The sequence below is a fragment of the Lithobates pipiens genome, unplaced genomic scaffold (genome assembly GCF_037356315.1).
Source record: "Lithobates pipiens isolate NorthernLeopardFrog02 unplaced genomic scaffold, aLitPip1_a1.2 Scaffold_11, whole genome shotgun sequence".
NCBI classification, from domain to species: Eukaryota; Metazoa; Chordata; class Amphibia; order Anura; family Ranidae; genus Lithobates; species Lithobates pipiens.
In genome coordinates, this window is record NW_027507696.1 from 3,847,296 (window position 1) to 3,862,735 (window position 15,440).

General features: G+C 44.1%; 1 protein-coding gene across 2 annotated transcripts in view; it reads left to right on the forward strand.

Annotated features, from left to right (window-relative positions):
* CARD9 (caspase recruitment domain family member 9) overlaps positions 1-15,440 on the forward strand; it is a 77,665-nt gene that overhangs the window by 30,929 nt on the left and 31,296 nt on the right. For both annotated transcript variants that reach the window (XM_077468192.1, XM_077468193.1), the window contains exons 3-4: positions 10,744-10,951; positions 12,953-13,090. In XM_077468192.1, the coding sequence (XP_077324318.1) occupies positions 10,771-10,951; positions 12,953-13,090 (319 nt within the window). In that variant the 5' untranslated portion in view covers positions 10,744-10,770. The remainder of the gene's footprint in view (positions 1-10,743; positions 10,952-12,952; positions 13,091-15,440) is intronic.

The window sequence follows — 15,440 nt, forward strand, 5'->3', positions numbered from 1 at the left end:
GGGTTAATTGCAAGAAGTAAGTTTTCGAATTTTTGTACTTACTTTTTTTTTTTTTCCTAATGCTCCTGCTGCCGTTTTTCGGTTTTCGGTGGTTAAAAACGTCTCCTGACGTTTTCCCTTTTGCCTGTGGGCATGTGAATCCCACAGGCATTGTCTTCCGGGACACAGTGCTGCTAATGTCCCAGCATGCACCGCCCGTATAATCTCCGATCTGGCGTCTGGGCGCCGCACAGACTCCAGGGAAATTGAAAAAAACGATCCCAGGAGCCAGTGCGGCTAACAGGAAGCGCAGACCTGCCGCTGAAGCCCCGCCCATATCCGCAGCCGCACTGCCCCTTTCCGGAATCTCCAGGACCAGGAAATGTAAAAAACGAAAAAGACACAAGATGACGGCAGCAAGGTAAGGGGGATATCCAGCAATTACACAACAAGACAATCCTATAGGCATAGGAGTAGTAATTCGGGTGGAGCTCCGCTTTAAGTATAGTTGATTTCATACTCTGCCTCTCAACCCCAAGAACTGTCCCAGCCCCTCAGGCACACCTACCAAACAGTACTTGCAAACACCATAATAACAGACACAGATATAGTGAGCAGGACGTTTGTTTACAGGAAGACTTTCCACAATGAAACAAACAGTTATCTGATAACTCAATAGTAAAGAATAGCAAAACCAAATGTAGACTTCAAAATGGCAGTCAAACAACAAGTCAGGAAAGTACAAATACCCCCCAAATGACCCCTTTTTAGAAAGTAGACATTCCAAGGTATTAACTACTTCCCACCCGGCCAATGTATATATACGGCCGGGTGGGAGCCTTCTACTTCTGAATGGACGTTCCTGAACATCGCATGACAGCTGTGATTGGACACGGCCGTCATGAGATCAGGAGGGCCAATCACAGAGCCCTCCTGCCGATCCGAGACGAGCCATGTCCGGATGCAGAATAATGCTGACACGTTTCATGCTGAAATTAGCGCTTATTCATGAGCTATGAATAAGCGCTAATTTCAGCGTGAAACGCATCAGAATTTTTTGCTCTATTTTATTTGTCCCTTTGCTGTTGTGATCTGTATGATGTGAAGATTTTTTTGAGTGGAAACAATAAAGGCATTATTTATTTTACCTGATCCGGAGTGCAGCTATCCAGAGTTTTTCTGTTCCTTTACATTTGGCTAGTGCAATTAGCCTGCACCTGGGACCCCTATCTTTTTGGAGGAAGAGTGGCCAGTTTTTCGGTGGATCAGCCTGGAGTGGTGGATTTTCTCTCTCCCGCCAGAGACGATGCAGGGGACGATGCCACTGCCTGGGGGTAAGTATTGGGCTCATCGATCGACCAGGGGGTGGGGGATCTGCTGGTGACCTGCCCTGAAATGATGTGGGGGGGGGCGGGCTGTGTGGGTGCATTGTTTGCCACCCCCCCCCACTGGTGCCTATACTGTTTCAAATCCAGTAATACACTCTCACCCTGCTCTGCACATGCTCAGTTGTTTTTTATTTTTTGGTCGAAAATGTAGAGGTCGTTCTGCTGACAGCCTAAAGATTTACTACTGCTCAGGGGCTCTGGTCATCAGCAAAATGGTGGCCTCCAGCAAAAAGAAACAGGAGCAACGCTGGAGGCAATTTACAGCACACATAAATTTTGATAACATGCTGTCATTATTAACGTGGAATGTATGTTCCTTACTAAAGTATGTTTTTTTTTTTTTTTTTTTTTTTTTTTTTTTAAGTTGTTATGCAAACATTTCTGCTGTAGAGCATAATGGGAGATTGCAGCTGTGCATGCAAGTTTCAGATAGTTTGAGATACAGGGTAGTAGTGCCCACCTTTACATAGTCATACCTGCCCAGAAGATGGGTAATGCTGTGCTGTTAAGCAAAGTAGAGTCAACACAGCTGTGGTATGTAGTTATGCAATATATTGTATATTTAAAGTGAGAAAAAAAGAACAGTACATCTTTCATTAATTGTCTGGAACAAGCCAGTGAAGTCTTAAACCCCTGGCCTGCTTGGTCACTACAATGACATCCCCAGTACCTGCAACTCTAAATGACACATTGGCGATGGCAGCTGCCAATTTAGGCAACGAGTGTCGTCAGAGTGTCAGCAGTTTACAGAGTGAAAAGTAAGAAGCAGAAGAGTTTTTTTTTTTTTCTGTCTATATTTTCTTAGCCTATATTCCATTTCCCTGAAATGCTACAATCAAGATCTAAACCCAGAAAGAACAGGCTGCATATAGTTTGATCTTGGAGCAGCTCATTGTTGCCCTCTGTGCAACTCATGCTCCATAGTTAGTATTCTCCCTCCTTTTCCCTGTAAGGTTCTAATGTAGCACTGTTGGCATTGGTTAGTCTAGTAGGCAATTTAATTCAAAGGTGTGGAAAGCTGTGCATCCTGTAGAGCTCTTCAAACCCAGGTTTGGGGACACTTTTTTTTATTCCCCCTCAACACTGCTTTTTAGAGGTATGAAAAATGTCTTTAAAAGTAGTGTTTTTCTACCTGGTGCAGAATATCATGTTTGTGCTGTCAGAGCCCCGACAGTTGGGTTTTACCTAGAAATCCCACATGAAAGACAGCTTGTTGAAGGATATGTGATCTCCTGTCTGTCTCATAGGTGGCATATGCTTTTTTTTAAAACCTGCTGCTGTGCTGTGTACTTAATATAACCATGAGAAAGGATAAAAAAAGAAAAAAAAAAAGCTATGAGTTTGTTTAATTAAGGAAACAAATTGTTATAAATTGGAATGTAGCATGAGTAACATTCTGTTCTCACATATTTATGTATTTATAGAAACAATTATTTGTGACTCTTAACCTGTCACGCTTATGAGGATAATTTTCCTGCACGGTATTTATGATTGAGTAATTTTTAGACAATACTATTTTTAAGATACAGGATCAATCAAATATGACCACAGTCTAAAAATATGAAATTTATTCACCATACATGTAATCATACAAAATAGTTTATATATATATATATATATATATATATATATATATATATACCGTATTGGCGTATAACATGCACTTTTTCCCCTTAAAAGCAGGGTAAAATTGCGGGTGTGCGTGTTATACGCCGATCCCCCGCAATTCTGAGCCTCTGGGCGGCTTTCAGCCGCCTTCGGCTCTTCTCGGCAGCTTTCGGCTTCCTTGGGGTCTTCTCAGCAGCTTTCGGCCACCTTTGGCTCTTCTCGGCGGCTTTCGGCTGCCTTCGACCATTCTCTGCGCCGAGAATGGCTGAAGGCGGCCAAAATCTGCAGAGAGCGGCCAAAGGCAGCCGAAAGCTGCCGAGAAGAGCCAAAGGCCGCCAAGAACTACCGCACGCCGCCGAGATACACAGGACATCCGACTCTGTATCTTGGCGGCATTTACAAAAAAAAAAACTGACAAGGCTGCAATGGTGGACAAGGCTGACTGACAAGGCTGCAATGGTGGACAAGGCTGACTGACAAGGCTGCAATGGTGGACAAGGCTGCAATGGTGGAAAGGCTGCATATGACACTGACAAGGCTGCAATGGGGGACAAGGCTGCATATGACACTGACAAGGCTGCAATGGGGGACAAGGCTGCATATGACACTGACAAGGCTGCAATGGTGGACAAGGCTGCAGATGGACAATGATAAGGCTGCATTGATGGGCATTTAAATGTAAGTTTTTTTTTTTTTCCTTAAACTTCCCTCCTAAAAGTTTTTTTCCTTAAAATTCCCTCCTAATTTTGAGCTGCGTGTTATACGCTGATAAATACGGTATATATAGTCAAAAACAAACGTTACATAAAATTTTAAATACCGATTGTGCTACATAAAATTAAGTCTCAATTCAAACACCCGCTAATGGGAGTGTTGTACCTTTTTGAAATGACACAGCAATGATAAACTTCCCAGACATATAACCATGCAAAATAGTTTTATACAGATTGGTTGACAAAACAAATGTTAAATAAAATTAAAATAATAATTGTGCTACATAAAAGCTTGAATAGCAATTGAAACACCCGTTACATGGGAGTGTAGTACTTTTTGAAAGGACATCGCAATGATAAACTTCCCTATAGAATAAAATAACCTTGTAAAAATTACAATGAGACAGAACGTCTGTTTTTCACAATATCAGCCGTTAGGGCCGGTTCACACTGCGGGCGATGCGAGGCGACACGACTCGCCTCGCCGCAATCTGGCAAGTCGCCCCCGTTCTGTACAATGGAACCGTTCTGAGAGGAGCGACTCGAGTCGCTCCGACTCAGAAAAAAGCTTCCTGTACTACTTCTGGGCGACCTCGGGGCGACTTGCATTGACTTCTAAACAGAAGTCATCTGCAAGTTGCCGCTGAGGTCGCGGCGAGGCAAGTCTGTGTCGCCTCGCATCGCCCGCAGTGTGAACCGGGCCTTACTGTAGTGCAGGTAAGTAAGTGATTAACAATGTGAAATAAAATTAGACCTTTGTTATGTCAATGAAGCGGAGACTATGCAAATGAAAAAATATTGAAAATTGAATCTTTTTGGAAAAACAATAAACATACAGTTCAACAAGTCAGGTTCCAACGCAATTATTGCCATATAAAGTTCAACACATCATCGTCGCACTTCACTAGTACAAAAATAAATTGTAATATATCTCGACAGTTCACTGCTTCCCTCCCCCTTGCGCCCCTGCTCTCCCACTCCCCTTTAACTATCCTCCACCTTCATCAGGAACACATAGTAGGATTTGCAGGGAACAACAGCACCAGGTATACATTAGAAGTAGGGACCATCTCCACATCACATGACCAGTCTGTCTAGAACCAATTCCACTGGGCTAAGGCCGGGAGTATCCAACCATGGGGACCATAGGTTATTGAATTTCACTGGGTGGCCCTGATGCTGGAAAATATACTACTCCAACTGCAGGGTGTCTCTCATTTGATTTATTCATTTTTTGTGTCTGAGGATGAATTTACATGCTTGGAACAGTGCTCTGGTATTGGCTTGTTTGGGAATGTGCTCAATTGGTAGATCCTCCAATATTCCCAAGATGCACGGCTTAGGATCCATTGGCACAGCAACTTGAAATGCTCTATTGTTGGTAGCAACCACCCCCGACTAGTAAAGGTGTAGCTTGGGGCAGCGCCACAGTAGGCGTATAAGGTCTCCATGATCTCTGGAGCACCTGATGCCCTCTGCGTTCTCTGAGACCCATGCTGTGCAGTTTTACAGGAGTAAAGTGTACCCGCAATACGAAGTACAGTTGGGATAGCCGTTGCACCACATTTGCCACCCTGTAAATGCACCTATGTCACTCTCCCATAAGGGTGTCACCCTGGATGGGAAGCCCTCCAGGTCTATGGATGAAAGCATGGCATAGCACTGAGATATGAATCCCTTGAAATGAGAGACCTCTGTCGCGTAATGGAAAATGGGGGCTGGAGATTGTATCCACAAACTTCCCTCAGACTGAGCCCTGACCGCATGTTGCAATTGCCTGTATGGGAAATACATAGACTGTGGAAGGTTGAATTTAGTCTGTAGTGAAGCAAAGGAGTTCAAATTGCCATCTGAAAAGATGTGAACCATGAGTGTAATTCCATACTGCTTCCATCTTGGTCCACACGGCAATGATTGTAATGACCATTGTCCCAGATGGCTAAAACCCGTAAATTCATTAATGTCTTGCAGCTGCCTGGCCTTATTCCATACCTTCTGCATTAGCACATAGGTGGGGAAAAGGTTATTGGACTTAGCGTAGGACAATGCCTCCAGCCCCATAGCCACATTATTTACTCTTGTGTCGTAGCAGAGCCGTGGTTGGGTCCGCCCTCCCTGCCAAGTCCGCCGACTCCACGGGCAAAGCCCAAGCAATATGTTGCAGCTGAGCTGCCAGGTAATATAACCAGGTGTTGGGCATAGCCAATCATAGCCAAATGGGTTTTTGTAGTTGCTCGAGCCTGAGCCTGAGCTTATTAAGACAAATAAAAGATCTGTATGATGAATTTATGATTCAGAAAGTTTTAAGTGGGACAACCATGAGCATATTATGCAGGATGTAGAGGAGCTGGGGCATGAAAAACATTTTTATGAGGTTCACTCTTCTCACTAATGCCATTTTCAATTTTGACCAAATTTTAGCTTTATCCCTTAATCTGCCCAACAATGATGATAAGTTAAGAGTGACATACTCCCTAGGTGAAAATGTAATCTTTAGAGAAAAATCTACAAAGCGGTTACTGATTCAAGAGAGTAAATATCAACTATATAATACTCAATAAATCAATATCTAAGTGAACATAAATTAATATAAGGTAAAAATCAACACAACATAATTACCCTTTCCAAAAATGGCTACTGGTCTGGATTGCTGGTTACCAGAGTTTTTAGAATGGCTGCTGTGGCTTTCAAAATGGCTACTCTTAACCTCCCTGGCGGTGATCCCGAGTCTGGCTCGGGTTGGGATTTTAGTTCCACGAGTGGTAACCCCGAGCCGGACTTGGGATCGCATCGCTGGATACAGGGAGAGGTTACTTACCTTGTCCCCTGGATCCAGCGATGTCCTCCGCGCTACGCTCGATTCACACCGTGCCCGAGTGCCACTGAGCTCCATTCCCTGCGACGTTACGGCGCACGAGAGCGGAGATCGGCGCCAATTTCAAAAAAGTAAAAACACACAAAACACACACAGTACTGTAATCTTACAGATTACAGTACTGTATAAAAAAAAATTACTCACCCCCTTTATCCCTAGTGGTCTGTCCAGTGCCCTGCATGCACTTTTATATTATAAATACTGTTTTTTCTGCCTGGAATTTGGAGATTGTCCATAGCAACCAAAAACTGTCCCTTTATGTCAAAAGTGATTTTAGACCAACTAGAAAACAGCGATAATAAATTATAATCACTTGCAGAATTGAGCGATAGCGATTTGTGGGGAAATTCGTCATCAAACGCTAAATCTAATGACAGCGACAGTTCTGAAAATGAGCAAATTTCAGTGTTTTTGGATTTTATTACATTATTGAATAATTTTTATTATTATTTATTATATTATAAACTTTATCATACCCGGGATGTCTGCTAGACTCTGGTTTGAACAGATTTAAGAGAGTTATTCCTAAGAATAATAGAACTACAATATAAATGCCAAATTTCCATGCAAAATAACTGTACCGCTTTCAGCACCTAAAATCAGAAATAATCATACCGCCAGGGAGGTTAGAGGAATTATTTCTTGTGACCTCTTAGTTTCAATGCATAAGGTGCCCAGGAATCTTCATGAATGGAGAGGTATGAGTTGATGAGTGGATTGTGGGTGATTGAGTCTCCTCTCATGGCATCTATCTGGCTCCTAAATACCATGACCGACAATAGGATAATTAAACTTACAATAAGCTCAGCCCAAAAGGTGTTACTTCTAATGATCAACCTTTTCTGAATTCAGTTTATATCGCCTTCAACCATGAGGCATGTCTGAGGGCAGAAAAAACATGTTCTGAACTATCTGTTAAATAATATATTTGCTCCTCTTCCTGTGGCAGAGCAGTAAACCTCGACTGTCCATCTCCATACTGTACTGACGCTATCTGGTAGGTGGTCTGGCAGTACCTTATCTTAAATTATTAATTCATGGCTGCACAAATTGCTCTCCTTGCTCCCCTTTTTCTCCTTTCATGCTACCCCTAAAATGTCTGTTTGGGTTCATTTCTTGCTGACTGTTCCCAATTTCCAGTCCATAATCTCCTCTGGACCCAGCCTAACACTCAGCCCAAACTAAGCAAACCTTCCATGTTGCATTTCCTATGCCTGTGGTATTCTGTGAAATATTCCAGTGGGCTGATTTCTTCCCATTTGCCTCTCTGTGGCATTTTGGACATCTTCCAATTCATCCCTGCCCATGAGAACATGTTGGCTATTGGATGGTGGCAATTGCAGGGTGTTAAATATGCCTACTCTTAGCCCTGGATGGCATTCAAACCTCTCAATATCTCCAAGAGCACTGGCAACTGCCAGTGGCCTTGTTCTTTTCGATATATCCAAGTTCATTATCATGTCCGTGGCTTGCTTAGGCTCCATGATGGCGCTCCAAAGCATCTAATTCCTTTCAAGAACTGATGCCTAAAGCATCCGCAGTTGAGAAGCCTAGTTTCTTATCTTTACTCTTCCCTCAAACAAACTTGATCAACTCAGGTTACCTTCCCTATGCAGCTAAAATGGCAGTGGACCTTGTCAGAACCCCAAACCACGTGACTTGGGCTAAGATTTGGCTATCTTCTAAATATTCCCAGAATATCTTTGCCCAAGAAAATGCATACAAATTACTCAACTGCTGGTACATGACCCCTGATTGCAATTCAAAGTTTACTCCCTCAGTGTCCCCAATGTTCTTCCAGGGCTGCAGGTAATGGAGCACTTTCCTTCACATTTGATGAGAGTGATGAAGGAGCTGCAGTTCTGGACACGGGTCTGCTCCATCATGTGGTCTATGCTTGACGTCTCTTTGGCTCGTAACTCCTGGGAAGCGCTGCTACATGAACCAATCTTAGCCTGATCAAGGAATGGGAGGAAACTGGTGGAGTTTGTGTTCCTGGCTGCCTGGCAAACCCTTGCTACAGCATGGAGAAAACCTTTTTCCTAATCTTGCTGAAATAAAACAAAGATTCATGGGCATTATTGTACATGAGAAGCCAACATTTATCCTTGACATGCACTCCCAGTACCTCCACGATTTGGAGTCCCTGGATTGATTTTAACACTCAGACGAATATAGATCGTAACTTGCTCTCTTTGTGAATAGTCCAGGTGATGAGCGGTGAGGTCCCCCAGTTGGCCCACAAAGATTCCCTCTTTCTTTTCCCTTTTTCTCCTCCCAGGCGAGTTTTCCTTTTTTCTTTTTTTTTTTATCTCTTCCTAATTTCCCTATAACCCTGTCCAAGGTGATGGGTGCACCCATACCTCCCTACCCCCACCCCATCCTTCTTACTTTGCTGGTTTGCAAGAGCTTTTTTTCCTCCATTCAGCAAGACACTTTTTACAGTTGGAAAAGCACATGCCTGTTTCTGGACAGTTCATAGTTCATTGCACTAGACCTGTACATATATCACATCCTAACTATATCACTGCTCTTCATATTTCATCCTAACTGATGTTCTTGGCTTTCTGTATTGTGTTTTATACAATGCAAGCCTTGCTCTTATTTTATATCTGTACCCTTATATAGTACTATTGCTTCCAGTTCATGACTCCTTTGTAACTTTTTGGAAAAACCTAATCTTTTGTGAAACAAAATGTTTTAAAGTAGAACTATAGGCAAAACATCTTATTTATGTTTGGATAGAGCAAGGGCGTTATAACCCCTGATTTATTTATTTTTTTATCACCTTCTGCGTCCCATTGGGGATCTCCTTTAATGGGGATACAAACGGCAATAAACACGACAAGTGTTCTAATCCCTCCAAATATCCCTTATCCAAAAGTTAAAAAAAAAAGTTTTTCATTTAGTTATTCTTTAAGGGTGCTTAGGAAGATCTGCCTGGCCTAGTTTAAAGAGCACTACTAGTTGGAGCTGCTTGGCATTGTCCAAGGGGTATCAAGAGCTTGAGCTGCTTGGCATTATTCCCAGGGTACCAAAAGCTGGAGCTGCTTGGCCTGGTTCGTCAGTAGTCTTTTCATGTTTAATGTAAAACTATGGGCAAAACGCCTCCTTCCTTCTTCCTCCTTCTTCCTCCTTCTTCCTTCTTTGTCCTTCTACCTTCTTCCTCCTTCCTCCTCCCTCCTCCTTCTTCCTTCTTCTTCCTTCTTCTTCCTTCATTCTTTCTTCCTTCCTTCTTCCTTCTTCTTCCTCCTTTTTCCTTCTTCTTCCTTCTTCCTCCTTCCGTCTTCCTTCCTTCTTCCTCCTTCTTCCTCCCTTCCTTCTTCCTCCTTCTTCCTTCCTTCCTTCCTTCCTTCCTTCCTTCCTTCCTTCCTCCCTTCCTTCCTTCCTCCCTTCCTTCCTCCCTTCCTTCCTTCCTTCCTTCCTTCCTTCCTTCCTTCCTCCCTTCCTTCCTCCCTCCCTCCCTCCCTCCCTTCCTTCCTTCCTTCCTTCCTTCCTTCCTTCTTCTTCTTTCTTCTTCTTCTTTCTTCTTTCTTTCTTCTTTCTTTCTTCTTTCTTTCTTCTTTCTTTCTTCTTTCTTTCTTCTTCCTTCCTCCATCCTTCCTTCCTTCATCCTTCCTTCATCCTTCCTTCCTCCTTCCTTCTTCCTTCCTTCCTTCCTTCCTTCCTTCATCCTTCATCCTTCCTTCCTTCATCCTTCCTTTCTTCCTTCCTTCATCCTTCCTTCCTTCATCCTTCCTTCAACCTTCATCCTTCATCCTTCCTTTCTTCCTTCCTTCATCCTTCCTTTCTTCCTTCCTTCATCCTTCCTTCCTTCCTTCCTTCCTTCCTTCCTTCATTCCTTCCTTCCTTCCTTCCTTCTTCCTTCTTCCTTCCTTCTTTCTTCCTTCCTTCTTCTCGATAAGGGAAGATTTATTTTCACCATATGCGTCCCATTGCAGAGATTTCCCTTCACTTCCTGTCCCATAGCCAAACAGAAAATGAGAGGAAATCCCTGCAAATTAAGGGGATTCTTTGGGGATCCCCAGTTCACAGAACTAGTGTCCTCAGTGTAAGACTTCTATGTACAGTAGATGCAGCTTTAGAATAACATTTTGTCCAGCTTATGCCTTATGGAATGCTGATACGTTAAAGAGCTGGCACCTACAGTATCACATATAATATTTATTTGTATCTTTAGAGACCTTTTCCTTGAACCCCACCCATTATGTCTGAGGAAGAGGATGAAGGGTGCTGGAGTAAGCTGGAACACTACAGGGTCAAATTGATCTCAGTTATAGATCCAAACAGGATCACACCGTACCTGCGCCAGTGTCGTGTCCTCAACAGTGATGACGAAGAGCAAGTTTTTAATGACCCCAGCCTCGTTATCCGCAAGAGAAAAGTGGGTAAGTGGCCTTTCTGTGGAAAAGGTACCAGATTTTTAAAATTGATTTTGGAGACACCTTTTATAATTCCTCCCTCTCTACCTGACTCCAATTTACCTTCCTTCCCATCAGCCCTCTCCCTTTAACCTTCTATCAATCCTTCCCTCCAAACCTGTTGCCATCTTTCTACCCAAGCTTACTTCTTTCTGGGGTTTTTCTTTCTTCCTCTCTTGTTTCCTATGGTTTTCCTCCTTTCTCTCTCTTAACTCTCATCCCCCCTCTCCACCTCCCTTTTCCTTATTCTATCTACTGTCTCTCCCAGGGCCGTCTTTAAGGCAGGGCAAAAGGGGCAGCTGCCCTGGGCCCTGTCATTGTTGTGGGGCCCAAAGCAGCTGTCTCATATTTGCCAACCATTCCAGTTTAAATTCCCTTGTCCCTTGAAGTTTTTTAGTCCCGTGCTGTGTCCCGATATCTCAGTGTGAAATGCTGCAACTAATGCTGCTCAGCTCTGCCCTATTGTTGTGTATGGATGACTCACCTGCAGACCCTGTGTTTACATGTAAATAACCGTCATTCATCTGTAAATAGCGGCAACATTCATATGTAAATAGCTGAGTCCGGCAGCATTGATATGTGAATAGAGGTGGCATTCATATCATGCCCCCCTGCAGTGAGGAGAAGATGTGCTGTAACCTATAGCAACCAGTGAGCAGTTCTACTGTACAGTAATCTCTAGCAACCAATCAGCAAGCAGAAATCATGTGCTATAACCTCTAGCAACTAATCAGTGAGCCCAGTCAGTAAGCAGTAATGATATGCTGTAACCTCTGACAACCAATCGCAATCGCTGCCTAAGGCCGCGTACACACGGGCGGATTGTCTGCCCAACTAAGTTCGTCAGACAATCCGACAGACAGTCTGTTCAACTTTTGAATGAACGGACTTGACCACACACACGATGAACAGACAGTCCGCTGAAAACTTGCGCGATGACGTGTACAGCACGTACGACGGGACTAGAAAAACGAAGTCCTATACACTGCAATGCAACCTTCGGCCGTGTAAATCCTTTCTGAGCATGCGCCATACTTAGTCTGTCCAACTTGCCTACACACGAGCGGACTGTCCGCTGAAACCAATTTTGGACGGGCAAAACCAAGTTTGGACGGACAAAATTACGGAAATTCCGAAAGACAAAGTCCGTCAGACTGTCCGCTGAAAAAGTCCGCTGAAGCCCACACACGAGCGGACTGTCCGCTGAAACACGGTTCAGCGGACTAAGTTGGGCAGACAATCCGCCCGTGTGTACGCGGCCTAAGCTGATACAGTAAACTGATTTTAAGTCTAGCTGCTATTTATTGTATGTCTCAGAGAAGGTGGAGAGCGAAATTGCATGGGGGGGGCCCCAAGAAAAATTTTGCCCCGAGTCCAATCAATATTAAAGGGGTTCTAAAGGTAAATGTTTTTTTCACCTTAATGCATTCTATGCATTAAGGTGAAAACACACCTGACAGTGCCTGCGCCCCCAGCCCCCCTGTTTTACTTACCTCAACCCTCGAAAGTCCCGCGCTCGTCCCCCGATGTCCTTTCCACCGTTCAGCCTGGCCGCTGATTGGCTGGAGTGGATGGATGGAAAGCAGCGCAGCCATCGCGGAGTGCCGGGGGGCGGGGCCGTGTGATACAGCGAGCGGCTATAGCCGCTGGCTGCATCACGGGAGCGCGCCCGCAGGTGCTTCTCACCATGTGAGGGAGCTCGCATGAACGTGAGAAGCACCTGCGGGAGGAAGCCAAGACAGCCGCCGAGGGACCCCAGAAGAGCAGGTTCGGGGCCACTCTGTGCAAAACGAGCTGCACAGTGGAGGTAAGTATAACATGTTTGTTATTTAAAAAAAAAAAAAATTCACTCTACAATCCCTTTAAAGACGGCCCTGGTCTCTCCTCTCTCTCACCCCTGTCGTTGCACACACCACTTTCTTAGTAAATGTGTGAAGTGATAAACCTCCCACATGTTCTTGACATCAGGTGTCTTGCTGGATATCCTCCAGAGGACAGGGTATAAGGGCTATGACGCCTTTCTGGAAAGCCTGGAGCTGTATTACCCTCACCTGTACAGGAAGATCACGGGCACGGAGCCCTCGCGTGTCTTCTCAATGATCATAGGTGAGTTCATGCTTGCTTGGCTTATCCGTGTTTGACTTTCTAAATGTGATTTCATTCTTGCTCATCAGTGGGTGCAGCAGCTGCTCCCTGTAAAGAATAACTACTGATGATGTCATATTTCCCCTGAACGGAGTCGGGGGCAGACATGGGGCATTTATTCTTTCTCTTTGTTGTTTTTTTTTAACGGAGCATAAAGGAATCTGCTGCAGCATGTTGGGTCCTCAGTCGCTTGAATTATTTTTCTTAGCTCTGCTTTTATGTTTTTTAAATAATATTTTTTCTTTAAAAAAAATGTAATAACAAATGTATGGTAGGCAAAAATAGCTTATTCCTAGCTTACAGTGTAGCTTGCAGTGTAGCGTTAAACAAGTACAAAGTTATGCAAAAGTTCAAAACAGTTCAGGAACAATAAAAAGGAGACGGAGGCACATCCTTGCTTATTGTAAATGGAAGCCGGTCTAAGGTCATCTCTATTAAGATAAATAATCTGACCTAAAATTGTCCCCTATTTCCTGTTTTGAGTGTTAGGATTTCGTTTCTATTCATCTGTGTTGCAGCAGCATGCCACAGTTTTGACACAATCCCTTTTTTATCTTTCTAATATGCTTTTTGCGTATTTGTTGTTTTTTTTTTTTTTGTGCGGTTTCAAGTGGAACTTGAATTTTGTGTAGCACGCAGAAGTGTTAGTCCTTGTACACACGGTCAGACATTGCAACAACAAAATCCGTCGTATTTTGTCCGAAACTTGTGTTGCATACAAACGGATGGACAAAGTTGTCGGAAAATCCGATCGTTCGGAACGTGATTTAGTTACGATGGGACTGCGTTCAGGCTAGTAGCTAATAGCTTTGGCCTAGGAATTTGATCTGAGCATGTGTGGCACTTTGTCCGATCGCAATTCTCTACACATGATCGGACAAAGTCCGATCGGATCATGTTGTCGGAAAGTTTTATAGCCCAGCTCTAAAACTTTGTTGGTTGGATATTCCGACGGAAACAGTCCGATGGAGCCCACACACGGTCGGATTATCCGACAACACGGTCCCGATCGGACATTTTCCGTCGGAATGTCCGACCGTGTGTACAAGGTCTACGACCCTCTATCAGGTTCATAAAGCGGTCTGTGTCCCACTTAAAGCAGTATTACCCCCCCTAGCGGTAATCCCGAGTCTGGCTCGGGTTGGGATTTTACTAACAGGAGCGGTAACCCCGAGCCAGACTCGGGTTTGCATCGCTGGATACAGGGAGGACACAGGGAGAGTTACTTACCTTGTCCCCTGGATCCAGCGATGTTCTCCGCGCTGTGTGAGCGAGCTGTCCTCCGCTCGATTCACAGTGCCGAATGCCGCCGAGCTCTGTTCCCTGCGACGTTACGGAGCGCGGGAGCGGAGAACGGCGGCAAATTCAAAAAAGTAAAAAGACACAAAACACACACAGCACTGTAATCTTACAGATTACAGTACTGTATTAAAAAATCCACACCCCCCTTTGTCCCTAGTGGTCTGTGCAGTGCCCTGCATGCACTTTTATATTATAAATACTGTTTTTTTCTGCCCGAAATTTGGAGATTGTCCATAGCAACCAAAAAGTGTCCCTTTTTCAGTGTTTTAGGATTTGATTACATTATTGAATAATTTTTATTATATTATAAACTTTATCATACACTGTAAAAGGTCATGTCATGGCAGGCTGACAATGCTGTGACTAATTGTAAGGCTGCGGCATATTGGCAACCTTCATCAAGAAGTGCTGCTACTGTACTGGCAAGAAATCCAGGTAAAATCCCTCCAACAGAATAATGATAATGATTTTCTTAAAGAGGAAGTCAACCCTGATGAGTTTACTTCCTCTTTCATTCCCTGCAAAGGTAAAGCATAATGTGCTACTATGCATCGCATCGCATCGCATCGCATAGTAGCCCATTATGTGTCACTTACCTGACACAGGAGCCAGTGAAGTCACCGCTGTCCCCTGTACTCCGGCGCATCCATCTTCTCGGTGGGTCTCGCAGCTCCGCCGCTGTCATTCGGCGAAGCATGCGCACAGGAGCCGACACGCGCGGCATCTTCGTCATTGACAATGCCGCGTTTAGTGCGCCTGCACGCCGCTGTCTACGGCGCATGCACCTTAGACAGCGGTGCCTGTCTTCGGGCAAATATCTCCTAAACCGTATAGGTTTAGGAGATATTTCTTGGACCTACAGGTAAGCCTTAATCTAGGCTTACCTGTAGGTCAAAGTGGTTTGTAAGGGTTTACTACCACTTTAAACTGTATATAGTGAAAAATTATGCCAGACATGCTGAAAAATAAACATTTGAAAGAGGTGATCAAATGTACACAGTAAGACCCC